This window comes from Hypomesus nipponensis, chromosome 2 (assembly GCF_054491055.1).
Source record: "Hypomesus nipponensis isolate SF chromosome 2, ASM5449105v1, whole genome shotgun sequence".
Classification (NCBI taxonomy): Eukaryota; Metazoa; Chordata; class Actinopteri; order Osmeriformes; family Osmeridae; genus Hypomesus; species Hypomesus nipponensis.
This window is the reverse complement of record NC_140362.1, coordinates 3,820,718-3,847,104: the sequence shown is the minus strand read 5'-3', so window position 1 is coordinate 3,847,104 and position 26,387 is coordinate 3,820,718. Positions and strand designations below refer to the sequence as shown.

At 40.7% G+C, this 26,387-nt stretch overlaps 3 protein-coding genes across 10 annotated transcripts; 2 read left to right on the top strand and 1 right to left on the bottom strand.

The window, feature by feature from the left end:
• Nucleotides 1-1,028: 1,028 nt before the first annotated feature.
• Nucleotides 1,029-7,600, bottom strand: LOC146300426 (uncharacterized). Of its 8 annotated transcripts, XM_084702393.1 has the most exons (12): nucleotides 5,173-7,369; nucleotides 4,554-4,641; nucleotides 4,099-4,165; nucleotides 3,433-4,010; nucleotides 3,284-3,346; nucleotides 2,820-3,068; nucleotides 2,689-2,730; nucleotides 2,490-2,567; nucleotides 2,180-2,240; nucleotides 2,060-2,089; nucleotides 1,900-1,965; nucleotides 1,029-1,809 (listed from the first exon to the last, which is right to left on the bottom strand). In XM_084702393.1, the coding sequence occupies exons 3-12, from the start codon at nucleotides 4,146-4,148 to the stop codon at nucleotides 1,731-1,733; spliced, it is 1,296 nt and encodes a 431-aa protein (XP_084558519.1). In that variant the 5' UTR covers nucleotides 4,149-4,165; nucleotides 4,554-4,641; nucleotides 5,173-7,369; the 3' UTR covers nucleotides 1,029-1,730. The 8 variants fall into 8 exon arrangements, with proteins under 8 accessions (XP_084558519.1, XP_084558517.1, XP_084558515.1 ...); XM_084702391.1 differs by lacking the exons at nucleotides 4,554-4,641; nucleotides 5,173-7,369 and adding an exon at nucleotides 7,482-7,600; XM_084702389.1 differs by having other exon boundaries at nucleotides 1,029-1,167; nucleotides 1,691-1,809; nucleotides 4,099-7,369.
• Nucleotides 7,601-7,777: 177 nt separating this feature from the next.
• LOC146300424 (uncharacterized) lies at nucleotides 7,778-25,074 on the top strand. The gene is made up of 2 exons (XM_084702370.1): nucleotides 7,778-7,932; nucleotides 22,762-25,074. Exon 2 carries the CDS (start codon nucleotides 22,828-22,830, stop codon nucleotides 24,631-24,633), a length of 1,806 nt encoding a protein of 601 aa, XP_084558496.1. The 5' UTR covers nucleotides 7,778-7,932; nucleotides 22,762-22,827; the 3' UTR covers nucleotides 24,634-25,074.
• Nucleotides 17,132-21,260, top strand: LOC146300425 (uncharacterized). Its single transcript, XM_084702366.1, has 5 exons — nucleotides 17,132-18,158; nucleotides 18,669-19,250; nucleotides 19,347-19,490; nucleotides 19,752-20,007; nucleotides 20,291-21,260. Exons 1-5 carry the CDS (start codon nucleotides 17,451-17,453, stop codon nucleotides 20,953-20,955), a joined length of 2,355 nt encoding a protein of 784 aa, XP_084558492.1. The 5' UTR covers nucleotides 17,132-17,450; the 3' UTR covers nucleotides 20,956-21,260.
• Nucleotides 25,075-26,387: the final 1,313 nt, after the last annotated feature.

Sequence of the window (26,387 nt, the reverse complement as noted above, 5' to 3'; positions counted from 1 at the left end):
CGTGCCCTCTGGGTGCCCTTCCAGTGGAAAAGGATGCTGTTATGAACTGCCCTTTATGCTACCCCTTGATGACAGTGGCTGTTATGAACTGCCCTTTATGCTACCCCTTGATGACAGTGGCTGTTATGAACTGCCCTTTATGCTACCCCTTGATGACAGTGGCTGTTATGAACTGCCCTTTATGCTACCCCTTGATGACAGTGGCTGTTATGAACTGCCCTTTATGCTACCCCTTGATGACAGTGGCTGTTATGAACTGCCCTTTATGCTACCCCTTGATGACAGTGGCTGTTATGAACTGCCCTTTATGCTACCCCTTGATGACAGTGGCTGTTATGAACTGCCCTTTATGCTACCCCTTGATGACAGTGGCTGTTATGAACTGCCCTTTATGCTACCCCTTGATGACAGTGGCTGTTATGAACTGCCCTTTATGCTACCCCTTGATGACAGTAGCTGTTATGAACTGCCCTTTATGCTACCCCTTGATGACAGTGGCTGTTATGAACTGCCCTTTATGCTACCCCTTGATGACAGTGGCTGTTATGAACTGCCCTTTATGCTACCCCTTGATGACAGTGGCTGTTATGAACTGCCCTTTATGCTACCCCTTGATGACAGTGGCTGTTATGAACTGCCCTTTATGCTACCCCTTGATGACAGTAGCTGTTATGAACTGCCCTTTATGCTACCCCTTGATGACAGTGGCTGTTATGAACTGCCCTTTATGCTACCCCTTGATGACAGTGGCTGTTATGAACTGCCCTTTATGCTACCCCTTGATGACAGTGGCTGTTATGAACTGCCCTTTATGCTACCCCTTGATGACAGTGGCTGTTATGAACTGCCCTTTATGCTACCCCTTGATGACAGTGGCTGTTATGAACTGCCCTTTATGCTACCCCTACACTAAGACGGCGACAGCCCCCTAGATTGGAACATGAAGTCTATTCCTGAAAAGCGAGACTCAATAAGAACACCCTGCCCCCCCCTTCGTCTTCAACTAGCAACATGCAGAAGGCTAATAGACAAGTTTGCTTTATTTGCTTCATTTGTGATTTTTTGGTGAGCTGTATGGTACAAATACAGCACTTACCACACATTGCCTACTTAGCTAACGGTTATACTTGGAGAAATACCCACAGACTTCAGCAGCTGTGAAAGTGACTAAACATAAAACGGACAAAACAAAAATACATTTTCAAAATGAAAAATTCTCTCTCAAATATAACATTATTTATGGAACGAAATAACAATAGGTGTTTGTGTTAATAAAGAGATAAAAAAAAGGCAACAAACTAAAGTTCTGTTACCCCATTTCCAAATATAACTAAAATATGCATTTCACTTCGGGAATACAACATTCTGCAGATACGTCATTAAAAACTTTCTACACTACAGTAGTGTCACAGGAGTTTCTTAGACGCACCTTACAAAGAACTGACTTATGGCTATGCAGGCATAAGCAAACAGCAAAATGTCGGTTTATCAATGATACAAGCAACATAATTCATATATAGGCATATTTCTCCCCTGGACATGACCAAGGGGTTTGTTCTCATGATCTTAATATAGCAGGATAAAGATCAAACATTGTTTATTATATTCAGCTAATTCCAAACAGTATAAAAGTTATAAAGTAATCATTATCTTTAATTATTGTTAACTGATTTGTGGTTTATGGACAGACCTTTACATGGATGAGTCCAAAGATGAGGTGACTTAGACATTCACTGTCCTAGCCTGTCCTGCAGGAGAGGGTTGCTGCAGGCCGTCCCATCATCCCCATCCTTTACATCTGTCTCGCCACTGAATGAACCACAATATGGAGGTTTCAAAATCTGATCAATAATTAAACATTTATGAATATAATTTCTAATTTTGTTTTTTTTCACCAACCTCTCAATTGTCCCGCTGTTCAAATGTCCGTTGCCAATGTCTGTGAATTCAATCCCTTCAGTCTCTCTGCAGCAACACCACATTGGATCAGAATACATAACATGCTGTACATCCGCCAATGAAAAAAAGTATAATGTGATTTGATCAATAATGTTCTCACTTATTTTGATCTTTCCCTTTTAAGTTTCGTCTGCAACAACAGAGAGTTTGTTGTAAGTCTTAATTAAATGCAATAATACTCATGCATGTTTGAAAACACAAAGAATTGAAAATAACATACCTCTTCACCAACCAGTAGGTCACAAATGCCCCACCAATTAGACCAAGGACACCAAGGATGCCTGTGGGGACCAAATAACACATGTTGGAAAACTGTAAATAAGAGGCTAGATAAAAAGCTAGAATTAGAAGCAAAAGAACATAAGCAAGCCAGCATTATAAGAAACAAAGCTAATAACAAAAGCTCTGTTGAAGAAGAGCATAGATGCAGAGTCAGGACTTTAGAACCAAAAGTGCCTGCAATTTTCTTTTATAACAGAACTGTATAATGCAAACAGCTGAGATTAAGGGCACAAGTGAATCCTACTTACCACAAACCACCCCAGAAATCATGATGGTGTTCTCATCAGATGGTGGAATGAATGTAGTATTAAGGAGGTGTTGATGATCTTTGTTGTGAAAGAAAGCAGGTCATTTCAATCCAAATGTATTTTAATACACACATGTTTAGGTGCTATAAATTGGTGCAATTTATAGGTATTAATGAATGATTACACAACTATAACTTACCATTCTGAACTTTGTCCTGAGCCTCCTCGAATCTTGGGCACACTAAAGAAAAAACATTTCCTCATGAACACTTCATGAAGTGATACCATATTCTGCTGCATTGAGAATCTATTTAAAAGTCCAAACAGTACCCGTCTTATCATAGTCAATACGACCCCCACATCCTTCCATGTCGATCTTTTGGCACCCCTCATCAAGACGAACGATGACCCGACCACCATCCTGGCATGGCAGGCCAGGCTCCAGGTGATTCAAACTGCAGTTTTGCATCTGCACCTTCTTAGTCCAGATTTTAACGTTATTGCAATACATGGCACTCGGGGCAATGCAGTCGGTGTCATTGAAGATTGCGCAGCTGAGATTCAGTTGGCCAGTTGCTGCTACAGACAAATGAATTGAAATAATTTTGAAAATGACTATATGATCCAGTACTGTAATTATTTACAACTGAAGGTAACAGACTCTTTACAGAAATCAGAGTTGCATAAATACAGAACGCATCTATACTTTGAAATAATAAGAACGAAAGGAGAAAACATATATTCAATAATTTGAAGATTGAATCTGGCCACAACCAAAAAAAAAGGATACTGACCATGTCTTTCCATTACTGGCTTGCACTGAATGACCGGCATGCAGATGGAAGTGAACAACAACACTGCAGAAACAAAATACATCAAAGGGAAATCAAAATGTAATGTAGCTATAACGCTTTATAAGAACTACCATGGAATCCAAACTCACATAGTGGAAAGACTCCTGAGTTCATCATTGCTCCAGGCTGGGGCTTAACTTGCCATCTGGGTCTCCTTTGGTGCTTTCTCTTGGGTGAAGCTTTCTTTGGGGGTAGTTTCTGCTGAGTAACATCTTCATTCTGTCCTTCAACTACCATCTCAATTTCTGCAACCTCTCTTACCGGAACAACCCCTTTCCCCTTTTCCTCTTCATCCTTTCTTTTCTCATCAACACTCTTACCGCTGTCCTCTTCCCCCTTTGTAGACCCTGCCACCTCAGCACCACCATCCACCATCTTTCTTCTCCTTGCAGTTTGAAGTTGAGTGACTATGCCCTTTGCTGTCTCCTCTTTCCAATCTGATTTCCCATTCTCCTCCTTATCCCCTGTGCCTCTTCCCTCTCCATCCATTTCACTCCTAACTTCCAGACCCCTTAAAGTAATTAATTCCACTCTATTTCCACGAATTTCCGCAGTCTTTACTCCAACTTGCTCTGCCATCTTATAACTATTATTTTCATAAACTACAAGGCTATCATCCCTGGTGCTGGCAGTCACGTGACTGTATTTAGATGACTCCTGTGTACAGCTATAAGACAGACAAAACATGATATGATGATTAATACACAATGATTAATACAGCTTCAGGGAAATTTCAAGTTGACAACATTTCTTACCCGCCCTGACTTTTGATCTCCTCGTCTTCCACAGGTATTTTGCGTGCCATAGTTAAGATATCTGGGCCTATAAAAACATTCGAAGAAAAGAGTTGCAGTATGGCTACCAGGGCTCTGCGGGAACTTTTCCCCCCCATGGAGTAGGCTACATGCATTCTTAAATGAAAAAATGCAGGAGCACAAATACATTTAGGAGCACTGTGAAAAATGTAAGTGTTTATTGACAAACAATGTATTACATAGGCCTACATATGTAGGCTACCTGTCTGTTAGTGTGTGCGTGTGGGACACATCTGTGAAACAGCACACCACTAAAATCACACAATATGCAGAACATGGCGTTATTATCGAACTCTAGCCATGGGAACATTTTGAGCCTACAGTATTTGCAATTTTGCATTGAATCAATAGGTGCATTCGACATCGGTTGTGGCGCTGTATGAAGTCGAACACACCTTACTTTATCCCTCCACCAGCTACAGTGGACGTTGTAGCTTCGCTAACGTAGTTCTCAGCATTCCCTTAGCCGCCTCAAGTAAAATCCTTGTGAAGAGGCTTCATTAGTTAAAACAAGATCAGCCATAGAGAGAAACAGCCTATAGAAATGCCTACCGAAACCTTTTTCCGGTGTTGTTAACATTTCTATCTAACTTGATACGTCTTTACAGTAGGCTAAACTACGGTGATGGCGCGCACATTATGTTGGGAAGTGTGAGAAAATAGATAATGGTGGGTTGTAATCTTTAATCAGACACTGTGCTCGTAAACAATTTTTCCGGTTTGCACTATCAATTTTCAGGTGCAATTAAAAGTAAAATAGCCTACTCGCACTAGAGCTCTGATATCCTAGCCCATAGCTTACGGAAGTCTAAGTGCAGAAATAAATAATAGGCTACCCCTGTACTTCGACCATTAATTTCACGTAGGCTATAATTACGGAATTCCGACATTAAAGTATAACTTAAGAATATGAAGAACATTCGGCTTTAAAGTCAGAATTTCGAAATACTTCCTTTAGGTTAAGTGCTTTCTAATTAATTATTTTTACAAAAAATATAGTTTTCACGCACTCACCTGATGTGTTCAACTTAACTTCAATGAATGAATGAAGTTCAGGGCATGCCCAGACACAACCCGGACGCACCTGAAAGGCAAACCCGATCGACACTAACCCGACCCTATTGCAAGCACACACTCACCCCTGTCTCTATCGTCAGGTAACTAATTAAAAACAAACTGATCAGAAAATCTGCATTTAAACAGACATCAGCGTGATAATGACCTTAAATGACAGAATCATTCTTTGATTCATGGAGTGGGCGGGACTTATGTTCTAGAGGCCAGTAGCCAGTAGGACCACTAGTCTGGTCCGGAGCAGGCTAACTGTCAGGCGTGTTCAAGGGTGTTGTTAGGAACTTTATGGCGATAAAGTACTGCCTCGAGTACCTTATTGCTTTTATAATACGGTTACCAGCGAAATTATAAATAGCAAATAAATAGTAAGCTGCCTTTCAGCACAAAATAGTTACAGACAACAAACATAGTGTATCGCATTTCAGTAGCCGAGAGAAAATAGTCCCTGTAAACAGTGGCTGTTGCTATGCAACGGACAAACAGCACTGTGAACTTCACATTTGTTAGCCTAGCTAGTGCTAGATCTCGCACCATCTCATTCATTCAATGCTCATTTTATAAAAGCTGCCTTTAAAATAACAATGACAATGGGACACTTTCAATAAAATAATATTTCATTTAAACAGTAGGCCTAAACATTCTAAATCAATCATTAATGTTTCGTAGGCACTGGGTATATGGTAGCTAGCTAGCCTACATATGCTGTAAACAAGTTACTATTGACTTGGGACTGTAGACAAACATTAGGCTGTTGTTAAGGTTAGCTTATGTTGATTTGGATATCTCCATTAATTGTGCATCCGTGGAAAACCTTGTTTTCCAAGACCAGGCCATGTAATTGCGTGGCTACGAAGCTCAAATTAAAAGTGGATGTCTAGTTAGCAACTAATGGCTAGACCTGAGCTTCCGTCCAACGTTTCAGTAGTTAGACCAGATAGTTAGCACTGATAGCACGGGACAGTGCAAAATTATTGCTCAAAAATTAACCGAATGTTGCTAGTCTAGCTTGCTAACCAATAAATTGCTGCACACCAGTACTTGTAGACAGTCTTTTTCTTCGGCAACATTTTAGTTATTTTGAGTGCGCACTAATATGGAACGCGCGTCGGGCCTAACAACACCCTTGAACACGTACTTTATTGGCGATAAAGTACTGCCTCTCGTACCTTATTGCTTAAATAATACGGTTGCAAGCGAAATTATAAATAGTAAATAAATAGTAAACTGCCTTTCAGCACAAAATAGTTATAGACAACAAACATTGTGTATTGCATTTCAGTAGCCGAGAGAAAATAGTCCCTGTAAACAGTGGCTGTTGCTATGCAACGGACAAACAGCACTGTGAACTTCACATTTGATAGCCTAGCTAGATCTCGCACCATCTCAAATAAATACGAAAATGGGACACTTTCAATAAAATAATATTTAATTTAAACAGTAGGCCTACTGTAAACATTCTAAACCAATCATAAATGTTTCGTAGGCACTGGGTATATGGTAGCTAGCTAGCCTACATACGCTGTAACAAGTTACGAGTGACTTGGGACTCGATAGACTAACATTAGGCTGTTGTTAAGGTTAGCTTATGTTGATTTGGATAGATCCATTAATTGTGCATCCGTGGAAAACGTCCTTTTAAGAAGCCAGGACCAGGTCATGTACTGTACAGTAATTGCGTGGCTACGAAGCTAAAATTAAATGAGTGGATATCAAGTTAGCAACTAAAGGCTAGACTTGAGCTTCCGTCCGTTTCAGTAGTTAGACTAGCTAGTTAGCACTGATAGCACGGGACAATCCAATATTATTGCTCAAAAATCAACCGAATGTTGCTAGTCTACCTTGCTAACCAATAAACAGCTGCACACCAGTACTAGTAGACAGTCTTTTTCTTCGGCAACCTTTTAGTTATTTTGAGTGCGCACTAATATGGAACGCTCCCCTTTTAATGTAAATGTAAAAAGGCGTACAGTACTTTATGCTCAATAAAGCACACCCCGTGACTCACTCTCAACCAATCAGAATGCTTGATTTCAACCACCCGTATAATAATTCGGGAAACTTCGTCGCCTGTGCTCAAGGTTCGCGTGACGTAAACGGAATCGAAAAGTCGGAGCAAATTTACAAATTAGCCGTTTCATCAATAAAATAAGAACATTTTCAGCGACTACACTGCCTATTTGTCGTCACATTGTAATTCAAATGCTGATTACAAGTACCGTTAAGCTGAAATATGAAAAGTAAAAAATTACAGTTGTGAGGTTTGTCCGCCTCGCTTGACATCTTGCAATGACTTCTGGGGAATCAGAAGCGTTCTCGCTGGTCAAGTCACCATCCGATGCATCCTCGATAAAAGGGGCGGATCAAGAAAATTTCCGGGTATTTTTGGCGTTCTTGGTGACTTGTGTTCTTTGGATTGGAACCTTTCTTGGGCAATGAAAGATGACGTCAAACGAGTTCGCAAAAACACAAGAACGGAAGAAAAAAAAACGTGGATTGATAAACAGCCATAGCCTGTGCTCTGTACGGCCAAAAGAGGGCAGCAATATGCCGGTTTTGCGTCTCTTAGGCCGTAAATCAACCGGAAGAAGGAAAAGTGTGCGCTTGCTTTGAGTGCTCTAGCTGGATTCTCTTTCAACTCATATTTATATTGAAAATTACATGCTACGAAATACACATCAAGGATAGGCCACGATCATACTGGTAAGCGAATTGGACACCGATATCGTGCTAGAACATCAATGTTAGAAATCGACAATGGCTAGCTAGCTGTAGTCGTCATACGCGCTAGGTTCCTGTCTTTATTTTAGTTAGTGCTAGCTTTAGCTAGCTGGATAGCTTCACAGTTTAGCAAGTGTTAAGCATGTGGTGCATATAATGTTTTTGGTGCAGCGTGAGCTAGAAAACGGTGTCAGCAAACACATACTAATAATTTGTTTTCACTTTGAGTTGGATCTAACCCTTTTTCTCCTGCCAACACAACAACGTCTGAATGCCACTTTGTAATCGAACGTGTTGTTAAACCGTACTATCTTGCTAACAGCAGCACCAACATGTCTGCTGTGCAGTAGCTACACTAGCTAGCTCTACAGTAATGCCAACAACTGGAAGACATGTTCTGTTCAACATCCAGATGTTGGACCATATAGGCTAGCCAAGTTACTAACCCTAGCTGTCAGATTCAGTTTGGTACTAGAGACTGGCCAAATGAACGATTACGATATGATTTGTATTACTGTAAATTCTAGCCAAGGTACCCAAGCTACAATACCCTGCATAATTATTCATTTCCCCTCCTTTGGTCGGTCAGATATTACTGCAAAAAATACTGGATTTATTGTAAAATGCAACCAAACATGACCTATTTACTAGTAACGCATGCACGGCCACTCAGCAAGCCTGAGAGAGACATTGATTACGAGGAATCTTTGCAAATGTGTTGGATTTACCGCCAGATAATAAAATACATGTTATAGGCTATTGTATTCAACACTGGAACAATTAAAGTAGTGAAATATGAGTGCCTATTCGAGGTTAGGCTTCGCTGGTCACTGTGTAGGGGAATTGTCATAAGTACCCTGCCCTGAGTACATGCTACTGCTGGAGGCAACACCCCGAGGCTCAACGTTGCCAGAGAGCATTTGTACCAGACTTCAAGTGAATGCAATTTGAGGATAATTAAAGCTGATATCAAACTTACGCCCTTGGAAGTATAGGAATACTGGGTCAAGCAAGGGAAGTTTGTATAGTGAATAGTGTTGCACACTTCTTGCACACAGCAAACCTTAATGAAGAAAAAGAGTAATGAGGGGCTTTTGCCCCGGTAGAGCTTTATGTCTAGCAATGCCCCTGGCTCATAACAATTGCAGGTCATTTCCACACCAACAACCGACTGAGGAGCAGGCCCAAATCATTAAGTTACAGACCCCATGCCGCGCGCACGTGATGCCGCGCGCACGTGATTAAGATGCCGCTTCGTTGATTCGGTTACACACAGACAATCCTAGAATTATAGATAGTGCCCGTATCCGTGATGCAGCTGGTGATTAAAATGTTAGTTAGTGGATTTGATATTAATTTAAAAAAAAATGTTTCTGCACATTTGCTATGTGCAAGCAGAGTTTTAGCCTAAACACATTAAGTCACAAACAAAATGGACTGATACTGAAATAAAGTATTCACTTTATATTGTCTCTGTTAAGCCTAGTTTATACTTATGTCGCCGACACTTTTGAAATGGTCGCCGACGAAAAAAAAAAGTGTCGCTCAGGCTGCTGCATTTATACTTCGGGAAACAGTCACCTGTGCTCAATGTTCGCGTGACGTAAATTGAATCATTTTACTGTTACATTTGTAGCTATGGTTACATTGTTTATGCTTTACCCTTGGTGATCGATCAGAGAAAATGGCTGTAGGTAATTTTGAGAGGCATTATAAAGGTGTGGATATGTTCTAACTTGCTCTGCCAATCTCTCCTATATTCCTTCCATCTTAAACAGCTGTTGAGCGTTCACTAACAATTCAAAACAATGCCGTCAACGATGCGTGCCTTCTATCTAGCCAATCACACTTGCGCGACACTGTGACGACATCAGCGCCAGTAGAAATTTCTCCTGGTAGGCGACGGTTAAAAGTGTCGACCCTGACGCCATTTCTGTCGGCGACCTTTTCAAAAGTGTCTGCGACCTAAGTATAAATTGGGCTTTAGCTAGCCAATATTTCATCTGAAAGAATCTGACTCAATGCCACCAGTCAGCATTGCTCACCTGGCTGTATCGGCATTAGCTTCTAAATGACAGTATACCCCTAAAAACGTATTTGTGAACTGTAAATTCAAAGGTTGTCCAGCAAGTAAGTCCTTATTTGATGATGCCTAAAGCAATTGAAATCAGGCTAAACCTTAGTGAGTTTGGGTAGGCCTAGTCTACACAGCAACAATTGAAGCTAAAAACCTTCCAGCTGTATTACTGAAATCACGCTGCCCTGGAATAAACGCCGCACCAAAAATGAACATTGGGAAATAAACGCTGCTCTCAATTAAACGCAGAACCAAAATAATCGGAAAACCTACCTTGTACCAGATAGTTCATCGAAGCGAGCTAGCTGACTTCGCCTCTCGTGAATTTGCCTTTCATCAACCCCAAGTTTGCGTGCTACAGATCTGTTTCTGCTGGTGAGTGCACTGCACAGCTTTCTGTTTGAAAGCTAAACTGTAAGAACGTTCAGGGGTAGATTAAGGTGGTCAGGGGCCCTTAGGCTGCTATTTGTGTGTGTGTGTGTCCCCCTTAAACATTGTTCTTTACTAGAAAAATGTATTTAGTGCCATACATGGTCCACATGAAAATAAGTTGAACTGGCATTCCTACAAGTGGTGGACCACAACATAAAATGACCACCACACCACATAGGTAAAATGAAACATTACAGACAAAACACAAATACTAAGAAGCATAAGCCCCAATGCTAGAATCAGCTCTTTAATTATGATCAAGAAACACTTGCAATACAACCAAAACTAACATAAACAGAGATGTAAGTGGAAAGAATACCAAATATAACCCTTTGCCGCCACAGCCCCAAAACAATTACAATGGAAATTTCACTATAAACAGCAAAGCAAAAGAATACCCTGCATTCACAGTTCAATGCAAGCTGTTAATAACTTTTAGCTTAATTAACCAACAGGTAAGCTACAGCATCTGCATCAGTGCTGAACACCATGTTTTACTGAGGCAAAATCACAACATCAGTGGTGGAAGAAGTATTCAGAAAGTACTTAAGTACTAATACCACACTGTACAAGTCCTATAATCCTAAAATAGCTACCTTTTTTAGTATTTTTTATTTCTTGATTTTGTAGGAGTGATACCTCCAATCCAGCTCGTTAGGGAGACGATCTATGACGGTGATAAAAACAGTTGTTTTGATTTTGTCGCGGTCTGACCACTCATAGTCCAGTTCACTGGATTCATACGCTTGTTTTTTCCTTTCCCTGTGTCTGCGCGTCCACTTTGTAGACTTGGGACAAAGATGGAGACATGTTTTTTGCATCATTCTTGTTTTGACAACTTGTCAAAATCTTCTCGTAGACTGGCTACATAATCCCTCAACGAGCTGACCAAACTAACAGCATTACATAAATCCAGGTCTTGTGGAAACTAGGGATGGGCATCATTAATCGACGACTGATTATCGATCATTAAGAATTTTGTCGATTACATTATTTCTTCATCGATAAAACTAATGCGTGTTCTGTTGCTTAGTGTGAGTCTTGAAGGAATGTAATGGAATTCGCTATGTGGCAGCAATTAAACATTTTACCAAACAAAACGATGTTTGGAAAAAAAACGCCACAGGCCTACTCAGGTACTGGCTAGTTTCCATGCATTTCGAAAGTAAACATGAAGAGGTCACAGCGAAGTGTAGCGTGAGACCATTTTGACTTAAAAATGACTTTGTTCACTGCCAACACTGCAAAGCTGAGGTTAAATACAACTCCTCCACGACTCAAATGATGTACCACTTGAAGAACGTACATCCGACCCTGGTTAGTGGCGGTGCATCGTGCTCTCTGTGTTTGCACGGAGGAGCTGCGATGCACAACGATCAGAGAAAATTACCCAATGGATCTGTAAGTCCATCGAGATGGATATGCTATCCTTAAGTATTGTTGAGGGCGAAGGTTTTTATGAAGCTTTGTTAATTAGCCTGAAAAAAACGAGGGTCAGTTGTGTTTGAGCACCGGCTTAGCTGTCGTCTCCGCTTCTAGGAGTTACAGAAATAGTTGTTCCTCTTGTAATACAGATCTCAATGCGGAAACACGCTGTGTTTTTTCTATTTTCACTGCATTTTAATATAGCCTATAAATAGTGAATTTTAATATAAAATGTTAATGATTAATCGAAAATCGATCGTTGATTCTCCCGACGATCGATTAAGACAATTTAATCGAATGCCCATCCCTAGTGGGAACGCTGCAGTATGTTGTTCCACATATTACACAGAATGGCATTCTCTAGTTTGTCCATCTTCACATAGTGTCCTGGCTTCGTCCTGTGTAGTAAGACTTTGGTTTGTGTCATTACTGATATTTTGCAGCGACTCCTGGATTCTGGCATAATTCTGTTGCAGTGCTTTTGTCGCTTGCATGTGAGCTGACCATCTAGTGTCTGAGAGGCTTTTCAAAGTCTCGATCTTCTGGTTGTCATTTGGCTGTAAACCTGCTGTAATTGTCTGCCAACAGGATGTGGATTTGGAGGAAAAATGTGTGTGTCTGCACCAAATTCAAAAATCCTCTGTCTCAAGGCAGCAGTTAACACTATTAACACCCACTAAATTGAGTGTGTGTTCAGCGCACGGTACCCACTCGATTAATGGGTTCACCTGTTCAATACCCGCTTGGAGGCCACTGTAAACACCAGAAATGTTGGCTGCAATGTCGTAACATTGGCCTCTGCAGTTACTGATATCAATGCAAATCTGTAAAACACCAAGCACAGACTAGCAAAGCGACTCTACTGTATGACTTTTGATCAGCAGATCAAAAGTCTTGATAAAACTTGATAAAGCGCTATGTAATGCAGCCATCAGGTGCCAACTATCGCATGATGAATATGAGCTGGTGTGTGTGTAACGTCAGGAGTGGAATCAACACTGATCGGAAAGTACTTTTTAAATTTTATTATTTTTGTTCCCTAGGGGTGGGCGATATGGCCAAAATCTTCTATCATGTAATTTTATGTCACGGTTACGGTATATATCATGGTACTGCATGTATTGCATGTACTACAAGACGATACTGGCTATTATTTAAAGGCAACGACAGTACGAGCGTTCCAATTGGCTGATGCGCAGTCATGTCATCCACGTGGTGACCTACTCACAGCTCAATACGGATCCGTAATACCCTCCGACGAAATTTCGAAATGAGCGAAAGCGATCAGTCTGAGTTTTACTATCCATATCTAACTTCGGTTTTGGCGTATCAACCTCGTTAAAGCTCAGTCGATACGTTAAAGCCTCAGTTTGATATTTCCCGGCATGACCTCACTCTCAGTTAGTAAATAGTTAGCCTTAACTAGTCATCCTAGATCAAGAATGCTAGCAACGCCACCAGTGTAATTTTACATAATTATTTACAGCACATGACATATGACTTGAACAACATATCGAATTGGTCACCTGCAGAATGGGTCATCAAATATATAATTAATTAGCATTGGCATGAATGTTGACTGCTTAGACAAAATACCACCGCAAGCACCCTCTTTAAACCTCTGTCCAATATTCACATTCATTGTCAAATAGTTGTTTTAGCTCTGAATCTATCCGCCCACCATCTGCACAGCGCGTAACATATGCGAGTATTGCCTTTCTGTGTCTCTCTGATCCTTCATGTTCAGCCAGGCACACAGCTGCATTTTTCCAGTCACTATAGCCTGCTGTCAGTGCACACTGACTATCACTGTCCCCAAATAATTTGCAAGCGAAACAAAACACGGTGCCTGTTGAGGGGGAATAAAGCAACCATTCTCTTGGCTGAGTGTTTTAGAAAAGTACCTTTTTTGGTGTTATTGTTGTCTTTCTGAGGCAGCAGCAACATCTGCTTCTTTGCTCTGGCAACTTTCAGTTCCCATTTTAATGTCTTCATTTAGTCATTTAGCAGACGCTCTTATCCAAAGCGACTCACAGTAAGTACAGGGACATTCCCCCCGAGGCAAGTAGGGTGAAGTGCCTTGCCCAAGGGCACAACGTCATTTGGCACGGCGGGGAATCGATCCAGTAACCTTCTGATTACTAGCCCGACTCCCTCACTGCTGAGCCATCTGACTCCCTTCATCAATTTTATCCCAACATGCAAGCTCTAGGTAGCTGGATTTGCAGCCTCTTTTTGTGTTCTTTCCTCCGCAGCAACAGGTGTAGGGGGGGTGGGGATTCCCTTCATCTCTGCCGGGCAGGTGAACTGTGTCTGCAGCATGGCTTCAGGTGGCTGAATTCTCTGTCTCAGACTCCCTCCGATCTGAGTGAGATGGTTGTGAGGCTGCGGCCTTGTTGCGGAGGTCATCTTGACTGGTGTCTTTACATCTATCACTGATAACTTGAGAAAAAGAGAACCAGCCTTAAAAACCGACCTGTGTAATATGCGTTTCATTGTGGAATTCGCTGAAATATTACAGATGACATGATGAGCAGTTGCCGCAAATCCCAATTCCTATCCAAACAACGTAATTCACGGCACAGCACTCCATTGGATTCTGAAATGGACACATGCAATAATTTGAACTTGCACAGTGCCTGGTTCTCGAGATAATCGTGGGAAACTGGATGCCATAAAATCCCCTTATATAACTACAAAGACTGATACACAGAGATTCCTGGCATGATTAGACTGTAGGCTAGTACTAATGCTTGGAAGTGGTTGTCTTCTGGGACCCATTCAATTTTTTTTTTACCAACTTGAAAACAAAAGCCTAGCTGTTCAATAAATTCAAAGCAATAGGCTAGTAACAACATGAGCTGGTTTAGCATCTACATCAAACTGAAATAAATAACGTATTTCTTCAATTAAACGCCACCCTCAATTAAATGCCGCACAAAAACAATTACAAAACAGTTATTTAATTTAACTGGCAGCTGCCCGGGGCGCCAGGAAGTTGGGGGCAGCATTTTCCGCCGAGAGGGGAGGCCTTTTCCGCAATTTGTGTGTTTGGCCCTCTGTTGGCCAAAAAATGTATTGCGATTGTGTACGTCCCAAAAGGCCTTCAAAATAAAGGCACTTTACTCTTACCAAATAAAGTCACTTAATAATACTGAATGCAATTATATACTTCTAAATGATGAAATCTTACTAATTAAACGCCCTCGAACAAACGTGGCCCTTGAATAAACGCTTCACCAAAAATGATTATTGTGTTATAGGCGCCGTAGCGTTTAATCGAAGAAATACGGTAACATGCTTATTATCAGCTCAAATTCCACGTTTCCACCAGCCTACTATTGTGCAATCTTCAAAAATCACTTTCTGTGTCCATAACTTCATATTTTATTTATGATCTCAGCTATCATCTGCATGTTGCAACAATGACACAAGCTTTCACTGTCACAGCCTGCAAAATATGTTAGCAATTCAGTAATAGTTGTATGTTGAGTATCGAGTACTGCAATACTACTCTTGGTATCATTATCGAAGTCCAAATTTGGTATTGGGACAACACTACTAACACCATTTCATGGTCAGTTTTTTGCATTTTCTTCATGAGATGCAGTTTGTACAACTCCTTTACAGGTAACTGGGAATACATTAGATTCCATTTAATTCCACAGTTCTACATGCAGAATGGTCGGATTTGGATGGGTTTCCTTTGCCACAGAAGAAAAGCTAATTTGTAGCTTTCAACAGCACATTTATGGGATCTTAAGAAAAATTAGTTCAATATTGTGTAGTCAGCTAGCTAAAGCAAGTTATTACATGGCTTAATACTTGATGTTGGCCTACAATAAACATTTCATAATTCTAACCAACCTGGCATCGTTTCTTGCATGGCTACACTGCCTCATTTTTTAAGTTTGAAAAATACATTCTACTCCATCTGTGCAATACTGGTTATAAGGATGCGGAAGATTGCTTGCTATGTTTGCATTGATTGATTGCGATATAGCTTTAAAGTACTGTACAGTAAAGTCATGCTGTGCTTGGTATATTTCTGTACCGTTCATACCATCCACCCCTAGTGTGCAGCTATGCAGGCGAGGGGTGGGCGGATTGATCTAAAGTATCGATATCGATACCAACGTTGGTATCAGTATTGATCAATACTCGTGTGCAGTGTTGGGTTACAATGTAACGAGTTACAGTAGTCAGACTACTTTTTTTTAGGTAACGAGTAACTTAACGCGTTACTTATTTAATTGAATGAATCCGTTACTGGTTCCTTGTTCAAACAAGTAACTCATTACTTAATTTAGTCTTTTGGTTGTGAGTACTCAGCATGTAGCTAAAAGTCTAGGAAAGTTGAGGCTACTTTTTTCTAGGTACCTACAAAAATGTCATCTGCTAGACAGGTGGGTCCCCTTCGTTCTTTTGGTGAACAGTCTCACAAGCCCAATTTACCCGGCGTCATGGAGCCGACCAGCTAAATAGTTATTTAAGACTTGCATGTACAGGCCTACGTAATGTCATATTAAATAATGTATTTAACTCAAGCTTGTGTGATGTGTTGCTGTATCGTTCAGTGGTTTAGGTTTAGGATTATATTGCAGTAAGTAAAATAGTCTGGTTGAGTACTACATAAGTGAACACCATTTTGCTACTCTATACCTAGCTATAGCTTAGATTCGTTTTGCTCCTAGATTCAAACCTAGCACTGGTAAATTGTAGAGCTAGCTAACTACTAGACTTTTGCCTGGCATTTTACAACATTAGTTATTGATTAGAGTTTCTTGATTCAAGAACTTATGCAAATATTGTTTTTCATTATGGTGGATTATTACCTTGGTCTGTCTTGCTGTATAATGAGGATTGATCATGTTATATGCGAGTGACACTGAATATTCAGTACAATATGTGCTATTGCTGAGGTCAATCCATTAAATGTGCCTTCTGGGCATGAGAGTGATCAAGGTGAATTGTCTTAGAAATAAAATACTTTTCTTAATTTAACGCCTTACTCTCTATAGCAAGTAACTAAGTAATGTAACGAGTTACTTTACAAGTAATGTAACGAGTTACTTTACAAGTAATGTAACTAGTTACTTTACAAGTAATGTAACTAGTTACTTTACAAGTAATGTAACTAGTTACTTTAAAAAGTAACGTTACCCAACACTGTTCGCATGATGAGATCGATACCTAAATATATTTTCTCTACATTCAGTACCAGGGTGTCCGCGGGGTTTTAAAAAGTATTAAAAGGTGATAAATCAAAATTGCCAAATTTAATGCCATTAAAAGTGTTAAATTTGGTTTTAGTGGTATTTTTTTTTTTTTATATAGGTATTATTTTTTTCAGACTATCAAGTGTCCTATTCTGATTGAAATTATTTCTGCTAAAGTTCGCTTTAGTTCTTTTTTCGCGGGTTTTAGCTGAACTAATGTTTGATGGTGACGTCATAATCAGTGGTCGTTCGACATCTCAAACGCTTTGCTTAAACATAACTCGCTTGCATGGCTAACATGGCTCGCTTACGATTTTGACTTAAAAATCTTCAACGTCTAGACAACTATGGGGAAATGCAAATTTTCTGACAGCTGGGTGCAAGACCCAGAGTTTAAGGAATGGCTCAGGCCGGTAGTAGGTAATGACCGGCAGGCTTATTGTTCGGTTTGCAAAAAATCCATCAATGTGAACTGGATGGGAGCGAATGCACTTCGGTCGCATATGGAGTCCACGAAGCATAAAAATGGAATGCGCAGTCGGCGGCAGCAGTTAACTCTACCACTCTTAACTGTCTGTGGTGCTGCACCTCCGAAAACTAGTGCTACGGTACACACCAACGCAACGGCTACAGCAACTACTTCTGACCTCCGGGTGACTTTGGGCTCCACACCAACACTTCGTGCGGAGACTCTGTGGTGTTTAAACACTGCAGTTAAGCACCACTCCTTCAATTCCAACGAAGGCATTTCGGAGCTTTTTAGAGATATGTTTCCCGACTCTGACATCGCCAAATCATTTACGTGTGGGAAAGATAAAACCGGCTACATAATCAGATTTGGGCTAGCCCCATACTTCAAAAAACAGCTTGTTGATGGCATCAACAAGGCTGGGCCATTCGTATTAATGTTCGATGAGAGCCTCAATCAGGCTTCAAAGAAAAAACAGCTTGACATCCATGTTCGATACTGGGAGGATGGCCGTGTCCAATCCAGATACTTTGGATCTCAGTTCTTGGGACATGGAAGGGCCGAGGATTTGTTGCATCACATCAAGGTAAGTTAATATATATTAATATATATATATATATATTTTGCTATATAGGCCTACTTAGGCGGCATCCTGTGGTCATTCATTTGAAGAGTTATTTATTCACAAAGATTTTATGTATTATAGAAAAATGTTGGCAAATGTATTGTTGGCTACACAAAAGGATTAAAATGGCCAAAGGCCTGCAGTTATTTGAATGGAAGCTGAGTAGGCCTACCTGCATTAATAAACCTGTGGGGTATAGCTCCAAGGTACAAGAAAATCAAACATGTTTTTAGTATTTTGTTAAGTTCAGTAACCTATCACAGTTATAGAAATTTAATATTTGGCTCAAGTTTTGCTGGTGAAAAAAATAAAATAAAATCATTGCTAAAATACCAACTAATAATTGATATCAAATGTGTGTGCAGTATGCTTCTCCTTACCCCCAAGTGCCAAGCCTTGTGAATGTTGAGATCTATTTGACTGTATCTGATTGATAACTTTTAACAAATTGTCTCCTGTGTCAATTCACAGGAATGTGTTACACAACTGAGTATGAGGGAACTACTATCAGTTGGCATGGATGGCCCCAATGTGAATTTTAAGTTAGTGGATCTTCTCCAGAAAGAGCATGCAGAGCTCTACGGAGGTGCTCAGGTTGTCACTGTTGGAAGCTGTGGACTTCACACCGTCCACAATGCTTTAAAGGCAGGCTTCACTATGTGGCAGTTGGAAAAACTTCTGCGAGCCATGCACTTCCTCTTTCATAATGTTCCTGCCAGGAGAGAAGACTTCACTAGTCTGACAGGGTCCTCCTGCTTTCCCTTACCATTTTGTGGCCATAGATGGGTCGAAAACGTTCCTGTGGCAGAGAGAGCAGTTGAAGTTTGGCCAGTGCTTAAGATGTATGTGGATGCTGCAGAGAAAAAGAGGGTTCCAGTCCCCTGCACAGCCTCATATGACACCATAGTAGCAGCACAAAAGGATCCATTAATTATTGCAAAACTCCAGTTCTTTCTCGCAATTGCAAGGACATTCAACCCCTTCTTGACCAAGTTCCAAACTGATGAGCCAGTGTTGCCCTTCTTGGCCAAAGATTTGACTGAGCTGCTGATGGTAATGATCACTGTAAATGTTTTATATCATTGATTGCATTTGATGAATCTGTATGTAAATAGCTTGATTTCTGACTGCTTGTTTTGCCATTTTAAGAGTTTACTGAGGCGGTTTGTTCAACGAGAGCTCCTCCAGGACCTCAGACCCGAGCAGCTGATCAAAATAGATCTAACAGATGAAAGGGACTTGGTCTCTCCTAAGAGTGTAGACATAGGCCTGGGAGCTGAATCTGCTATCAAGGTAATTTTGATATATCCTACTACTATACTATTTTTTTTCAGAGATGCACATGTGTTTTGGGTTGCCTGCACAATGAACCAGGATGTATGTTGTAAAATTAACTTTTGACACTTAGAAGTACTGCTACTACTATGTTATGGCTGCTACTACAACTACTACTAAAAATAATAAGAAGAAAAAGAAATACAGATTAAAAGAGTAAAACTGATTCTTTTCCAAAGCATTTGCAGTGAACATTCATTAATGTTCCTCATTTGTTAGGAACTACAGGGCAAACCAGGATGCAAGTTGGGTGAGCTTTCTGTGCTCACCTTCAGGCGAGAATGTTTGCAGGGCCTGGTTAAGGTGGTTGTGAAGCTACAGGTGAAAAGCCCCTTGAAATTTCCAATGGTCAGACAGATTGCATGCTTGGACCCTACAAAGATGCACAGAGATCCTGATTGGTGCATCAGACAGATGAAGGGCATAGTGCAAACATTCCTTCAGGGCAAGCAGCTGGCAGGTGGCATCCCAGCTGGTAAGAAAATATTGGATAGGGACAGTTAAAGTACTTAGGTTATTCAGATTGATTAAAGCTGTGTAAGAAGTCTCATTAGCAAGATGGTTTTCTGCATTCTCCTCCCAACAGTGAGGAAGTGTCAATGCTTTATCAAATTAATAAGTTCTGAAAAAGTCTTACACATTCCTAGCTCAGTGTAGAATGTTATAACATGATGTTGTGATATATGTATTGTCAAATGGGTGACTAATTAATTTTGAATGACCTATTAAGTACCTTAATTCCTGTGTCAATGTTGCAGGTGATGTGATCATCCAGCAGTTCACGTCATTGCTGTCCCTTGAGGGCAGAGATGAACGCTTCCGCTCTTTTCAACCTTTTAAGCAGCGTGTGGATGTGTTTCTACACTCAACGCTCAGCACATCATACACTGACCTTTTAAGGTTCTGCCAGAGCCTTTTACTTCTGTCGCATGGACAAGCCACAGTGGAGAGGGGCTTCTCCATAAACAAAGAGGTGGAAACGTGTAACCTTCTAGGTGAATCCTTGGAGGCACTGAGGTTAATCTGTGACAATGTCAGTAGCTGTGGTGGTGTCTTCAAGGTGCCTTTAACCAAGGACCTGCTGGCCTCTGTGGCCTCAGCAAGGTCCCAGTACAGGCTATACCTTGAGCAAGAACGCAAAAAGAGGGAGAGTGCTGCTCAGACACTGAAGAGGAAGGCTGCAGTGGAAGAACTAGTGGAGCTCAGACAGCAACGCAGAGTCCTGGATGATGTCTGTACCATCCTTGAAAATGATGCCAATAAATTGGCTGAGGAGGCAGAGGGGAAGGCTGGGTCAAAAATGGCCCAGCTAATCACTAAATCCAACACACTGAGAAGGAGGTACAAAGAGAAAAAAGAGGAACAGGTCAAACTGGACAAAACTATTGAGGAAAAGGCCATTCAATTAAGACAGTTGCCATAAGAATATTTTCTGACTGCTTGTTTTGTTATTTAAAGAGTTTACTGAGGCGGTTTGTTCAATCTTTTGCTCATGGGTTCATATGAGTCCTGTAGCACAGGTTTATGTAAATAAGAGCAGTTCACCAGTTCACGTAGTGGATGTCAGTTTGTAATGATCACTGTAAATGTTTTAATAATTGATAGCATTTGATGAATCTGTATGTAAATAGCTTGATTACTGACTGCTTGTTTTGCCATTTGAAGAGTTTACTGAGGCGGTTCTATTCACGAAATGAAATAAATGTGTGCAATATGTGGTCAACATCAGCGAGTCTCTAAATCTATTCTGTTGTGTATAGTGTTATATATGTAAAAATCTGCGTAAACGTGAAAAAGGTCGCCAATTAACACTTGCAAACTCAGTGTCGTGATGGTATTAAAAAAAATTCAGATGGTAGTAAAAAGGTTATTAAAAGGTATTAAATTTAACTTAAGGATTGCTGTATATACCCTGAGTACACAGTACCCTTTACATCACTCCCGCTCATTTTTCCCCACCTCCACTGCTTTGCAGGGAGTTGTTGCCGGCGTGCACGTGCAGTAACATGACCCAGCAGCACACTATACTAACAGTATTTTTGACAAAACTCTTTGTCCTGTGTTTTATTATAAGCATAGTCATGATCGATACCAAATTTTGCAGTATGGCACACCCCTAATGCAGGCTGAGGAGACCCCCTCTCCTGGCAATGCCCTTCCATGCTCTGTTCAACAGGATCAGAATGGTCAAATTGTTTTTTATTCATTATTCTAATCATTTCAGTGTACATTTAAAACTGACAATTTTACACAGGAGTGAAAATAAATGTACATTAGTCTAATATGTAGACCTATAAGGATATAAAATAATAATTTGAATAATCGTGATTTCAATATTGACCAAAATAATCGTGATTATAATTTTTTCCCATAATCGAGCAGCCCTCGACAGTGTGGTTAAACGTCAAATGTATGGACTGGCTACTGCCTTCAAATGTCTGCATTGACTCGGCCAGCAATTTAAGTGCCTTTTAAGGTGCCGATGCACTAGGGAGTTTGCTAGCAGCTTTGTGCGAATAGTGGGTGTGATTGGGATTAGCATGTACTTCATTGTTGTGCTAGCTGTGTTATGCTTGCTAGTTTAGTTTTACTGGCCATACTGATGTTACTTGTCCACAGATGCCCTTATAAAAAGATTACAAACGCATGCTGTGTGTGATTTGCTGTTTGTGAACCAGGAATGTGATGCTGCTGCACAATCATATTAATAGTTATCTAACTAGATGTGGCTTTGATAGCTAGGAATGGATGACACATACGGGATATATGAACATAGATTCCGGGTTGGTTGTTGCTGATTGACATGGTGGCGAAATTCACGTGCAGTGTTCTGTCTAGGCTGTTTCTTCGTCTAACTTGCATGCAGCTTCGAATGTAAACACGGCGCACGTTTTACGTCTGTTACTTTCACTATTCAACTGGTTTAGCCATTAGGAACACACAGCGGGGTGTAGTAGAATCTTTTTACAGGCAATTATGTCAATATTTTTTTTTTAATGTCCGATTGAGTTTTCAGCATGATTGCAAGACGTTGTGTTGCAAAATGGGCAACCTCACTAAATCCAATGTAGAACAAATGGGGCTAGGTGTGTGCGGGGAGCAAATATGGTCTGGTTGTCTGAACATCCTAAATCTATAAGTAAACGTTCCGATATAATTATTTTTGAAAGTGCTATGATCCTGGAAATGTATAGTAATGATCTCGCCTTTTTGTTCCTTTTCCTTTCAGGATTGACTTCATCGGCCTCAGGAAGATGGTCTCTAGCATTTGATCTTTGAATACCCTACTACCCCAATGGATTACCTTCATCAGACAGATGGAGGAGCAAATACCTACATCTGCACAGAATGTGGAGATGGGTTCAGGGTCTACTCTGCTTTGTTAAGCCATTTGACTATTCATGGGCCCTTGGATTCATTTTCCTTAGATGGGTCCTTCAATGGGTTTGATGTTGCCCGTGAATATGTGCTCCATGACAATGGCACACTTACAGTGGTTGACAGATCTTCCAACTGTAAACCGGTATCTCCGATTCTTGAAAATCCCATCCCGTCTGAACCAGTTTACTCCTTTAAATCAAAGATCAAAGAGAGGGTCACTTCAAAGCCTCCTGTTGACAACTCAACCCCTAAAACGTATGGATGCGAAACATGCAGTGAATCATTCGGCAGTCTGCGTGGTCTACAACAACATCAGCAATATCGAAAGACAGAGGAGGGTCACAAGTGTACCTTGTGTTGCAAAGTATTTTCTGATAGAGAAAAGCTGAAGGGACACTTAGTGGAGCATGCCCATGAGAGATTTTACTGCTGTGGTCACTGTGGGAAACGCTTCCTGAAACTGGAGGGTTTCTATGTACATCAGAAAGAGCAGCATAAATCACCTGGGGTTAAGTCAGTGACCAAGTCAGACAGAAATCAAGGAAACAGTGCAGAGAAGACTTACTCTTGCAAGAAATGCAATTTGCACTTTTTCTGGCTCTCGGACTTGCAGAGCCATTCACTCAGCCACTGCAAAGAATTCACTACAAAAGAATTTTCCAAGCCCCCTACACCAGGTGACAAAGTGCAGCCTCTGTTAAACGAGACATCTCACAACAGTCTGAACAAAAATATATCTATCAATCTTAAGACCGAAGGCGACATGGCATCAGAGACTCAATCGTGTTTTAGACCTTACAGATGTGGTTTGTGTGGCGACCGTTTTCAACAGTTGGCCAATTTAAAACTGCATCATTACTCCCATCAAACAAAACGTGATATTGATCAAACTCTGCCAAAGGGGAAAAAGCCCACTGTCGCATCACCTTCAAAGGGTAGAGGTAGGCCCCCACATATCAAAAGACCCCCTGGTTCTAAATTGCATCCTTGCAAATATTGCCACCGGGTGTTCAATCACTCCAGTAGTCTGTCTCGGCACATGAGATACCACAAAGGAACTCTTCACACTTGTGTATTCTGTGGGAGACATTTTCCCCAACGATGTGATGTCAGGAGGCACATAGCCATGTATCACAAAAAGGAACTGGAGAAGAAACCTGGGTTGAAATACCTTGCATTGCACACCAAGCCAGAAGCTGATGCTGAAACTTTGAAGTCAACTGAACACAAATTTAAGAAGTATTCTGACGTTGCAGAACTAGTTGCCGATGATGAGCGAAGGACAAAGCAACAGTCTAAAGCTTCTAAGCCAAGGGTCACCTACAAGTGTCAAGAATGTGGAAAAAAGTTTGGCCTGCAATGCGTTTACCAAAGGCACTTGCGATATCATAAAAGGCAACCAACAAGTACAATGTTTAAGTGCCCTCAATGTCCTAGTTTCTTCAAGCAAGCAACTGCTCTAAAGTGGCATCTTGACAATCACCCAATTCATTTGGAAGTATTCACAGATGAACAGAGGTCTCGAATGGGTTTCAGTCAGGACCCTGACCTAAAACATGACGATACGGCGGCTTTGGAGGATGACGAAACCATTGAAGACGTTGAGGGTGATCTAGCGTCCTCAGTTCTTTATGAATGCACAGAGTGCACAGAGACATTTTCTTGCTTGCAAAGGTTTCTACAGCACCAGACTTCTCATGGGTCAGATAACATTAAGTAGTTAAGCGGTGTACCAGATATTTATGTTTTTTCTTATTATAGTCAGTTTTCGCTGGCATTTCCCAATGGTCAGATTGTGTTGCAGTCCTAAATGTATGACAGCGTTATTGACTGAACTGTGACAGAAAATGAGTGAAATGAGTGTAATTTCATCTAGTCACCCTGAATCAAATATGTTCCCAAGTCTAGGTATGTTAACCCAATGTATGTATTAAAGCATTCTTTTCCTTTTTTAAAGGATCACTTGAAAGAATAATGTGCCTACTTTTATTGTGTGGATAATTTGTATGTAATCCCAAAACAGTCACTGACAGGAAGGTGACCTTTTGTCATTTGTGTATCTCTGGCAAACTTTTCCTCTTCTTCAAGTAATTTTGTTAAATATAGAACAATACGGTGTTTAAAAGAATCAACAAACATTAAATTACAATTTTTTTTTCTTTTTTTTTTTTGTAAGAAATTACTGTTGACATGATCATTTTAATAGAAAAAAATCTTAGCATTGACAGCTAGATACATTTGAACATGTTGTCCACCAGGTGTCATTACTCAGGTCACTAAACTAGTCCGTTTCTATCTCGGACTACTTATACCAAAGACCAAAGACACATTTTGTGGGTAATCTTACAAAGATTGTAACTTGCCATCCTTTTCTGTATATGGAGTCCCAGCACCCAAGATCCAGTCATGTTAAAAATGGCCCTAAAGGAACGGAATGGAAGAAACTTTTTGTTGGAGTTGTCTTTGTATGCTTTTTGGGACCATCATGGCTTCAGCATAGTTGTCATCAAGCAGACTCTGTATTCATCCTGAGACCATCCTTTTGAACAACTCAAAGGTGTGTCTGGGGCCAAATTTCTTGGCTCTGTTCTTTGGGTGACGGGACTGCTTCAGCCTTCTAACTTCAATTCAAAGTATTAAGTTGAGGGAGCGCTGTCAGTCTGGCTGACATGCCTGTAGGCCTCTATTAAGCAATAACTAATTATGTGTAATACTCCAACATTCCACACCAACTCTTAACTGGACCTTTTATCATATGACAGATAAGTACCACTTGGGGTAAAACAGCCTCATGTCTGTAGGTTATCCTCACCCAGTTATACGTGCAGGAGTTGGAAAAGACATGATTAAACATAACAGAGATGGGGAAGACTTGTATGGACTGTCTAGGACTTGGTCCCAAACAATAGGGACAGAGCTGCCAACTTGCACGCATTGGCCGTGAGACACGCATTTAAACCATTTCACACGCTCTCAAGTCTCACCTTGTATTACTCACGCTGAGAAGGCAATGCCAACCAAGTAGTCCTGCTATGTGAAATGACGACTGGGGGGAGGGGGGGTTCTTTGTATGAACCAAATCTCAGTCCAAGATTTTTGAAAAGTTGGCAGACCTGTAGGGAGTAATGTTGAACTGTATACAAATTATACCATCATCACAATGTGGAGTGATCACCATTTCCTTTGACAATTTACCTGTACAAATGTATCATATCAAAAACCTCATGGGTAACGGTAACTTATCATTCTACATTTGAGTAAAAAAGACTAGGCAGAGAGCCATTTTACCAGTATGATACCGAATGGGCCTTTGTGCTTTCAGTTTCTAAAATGGTGGACAGCAGAAGACTGCTTTCAGTCAGTGTTAGAGTGGTTTGTTACCATGGTATTCAATACCCATTCAGAGAGATGGATCATCCTATACAATAGGAGTTTCGTGTAAATACTTTGCATGGAATGTTGTGCCGTAGCAGC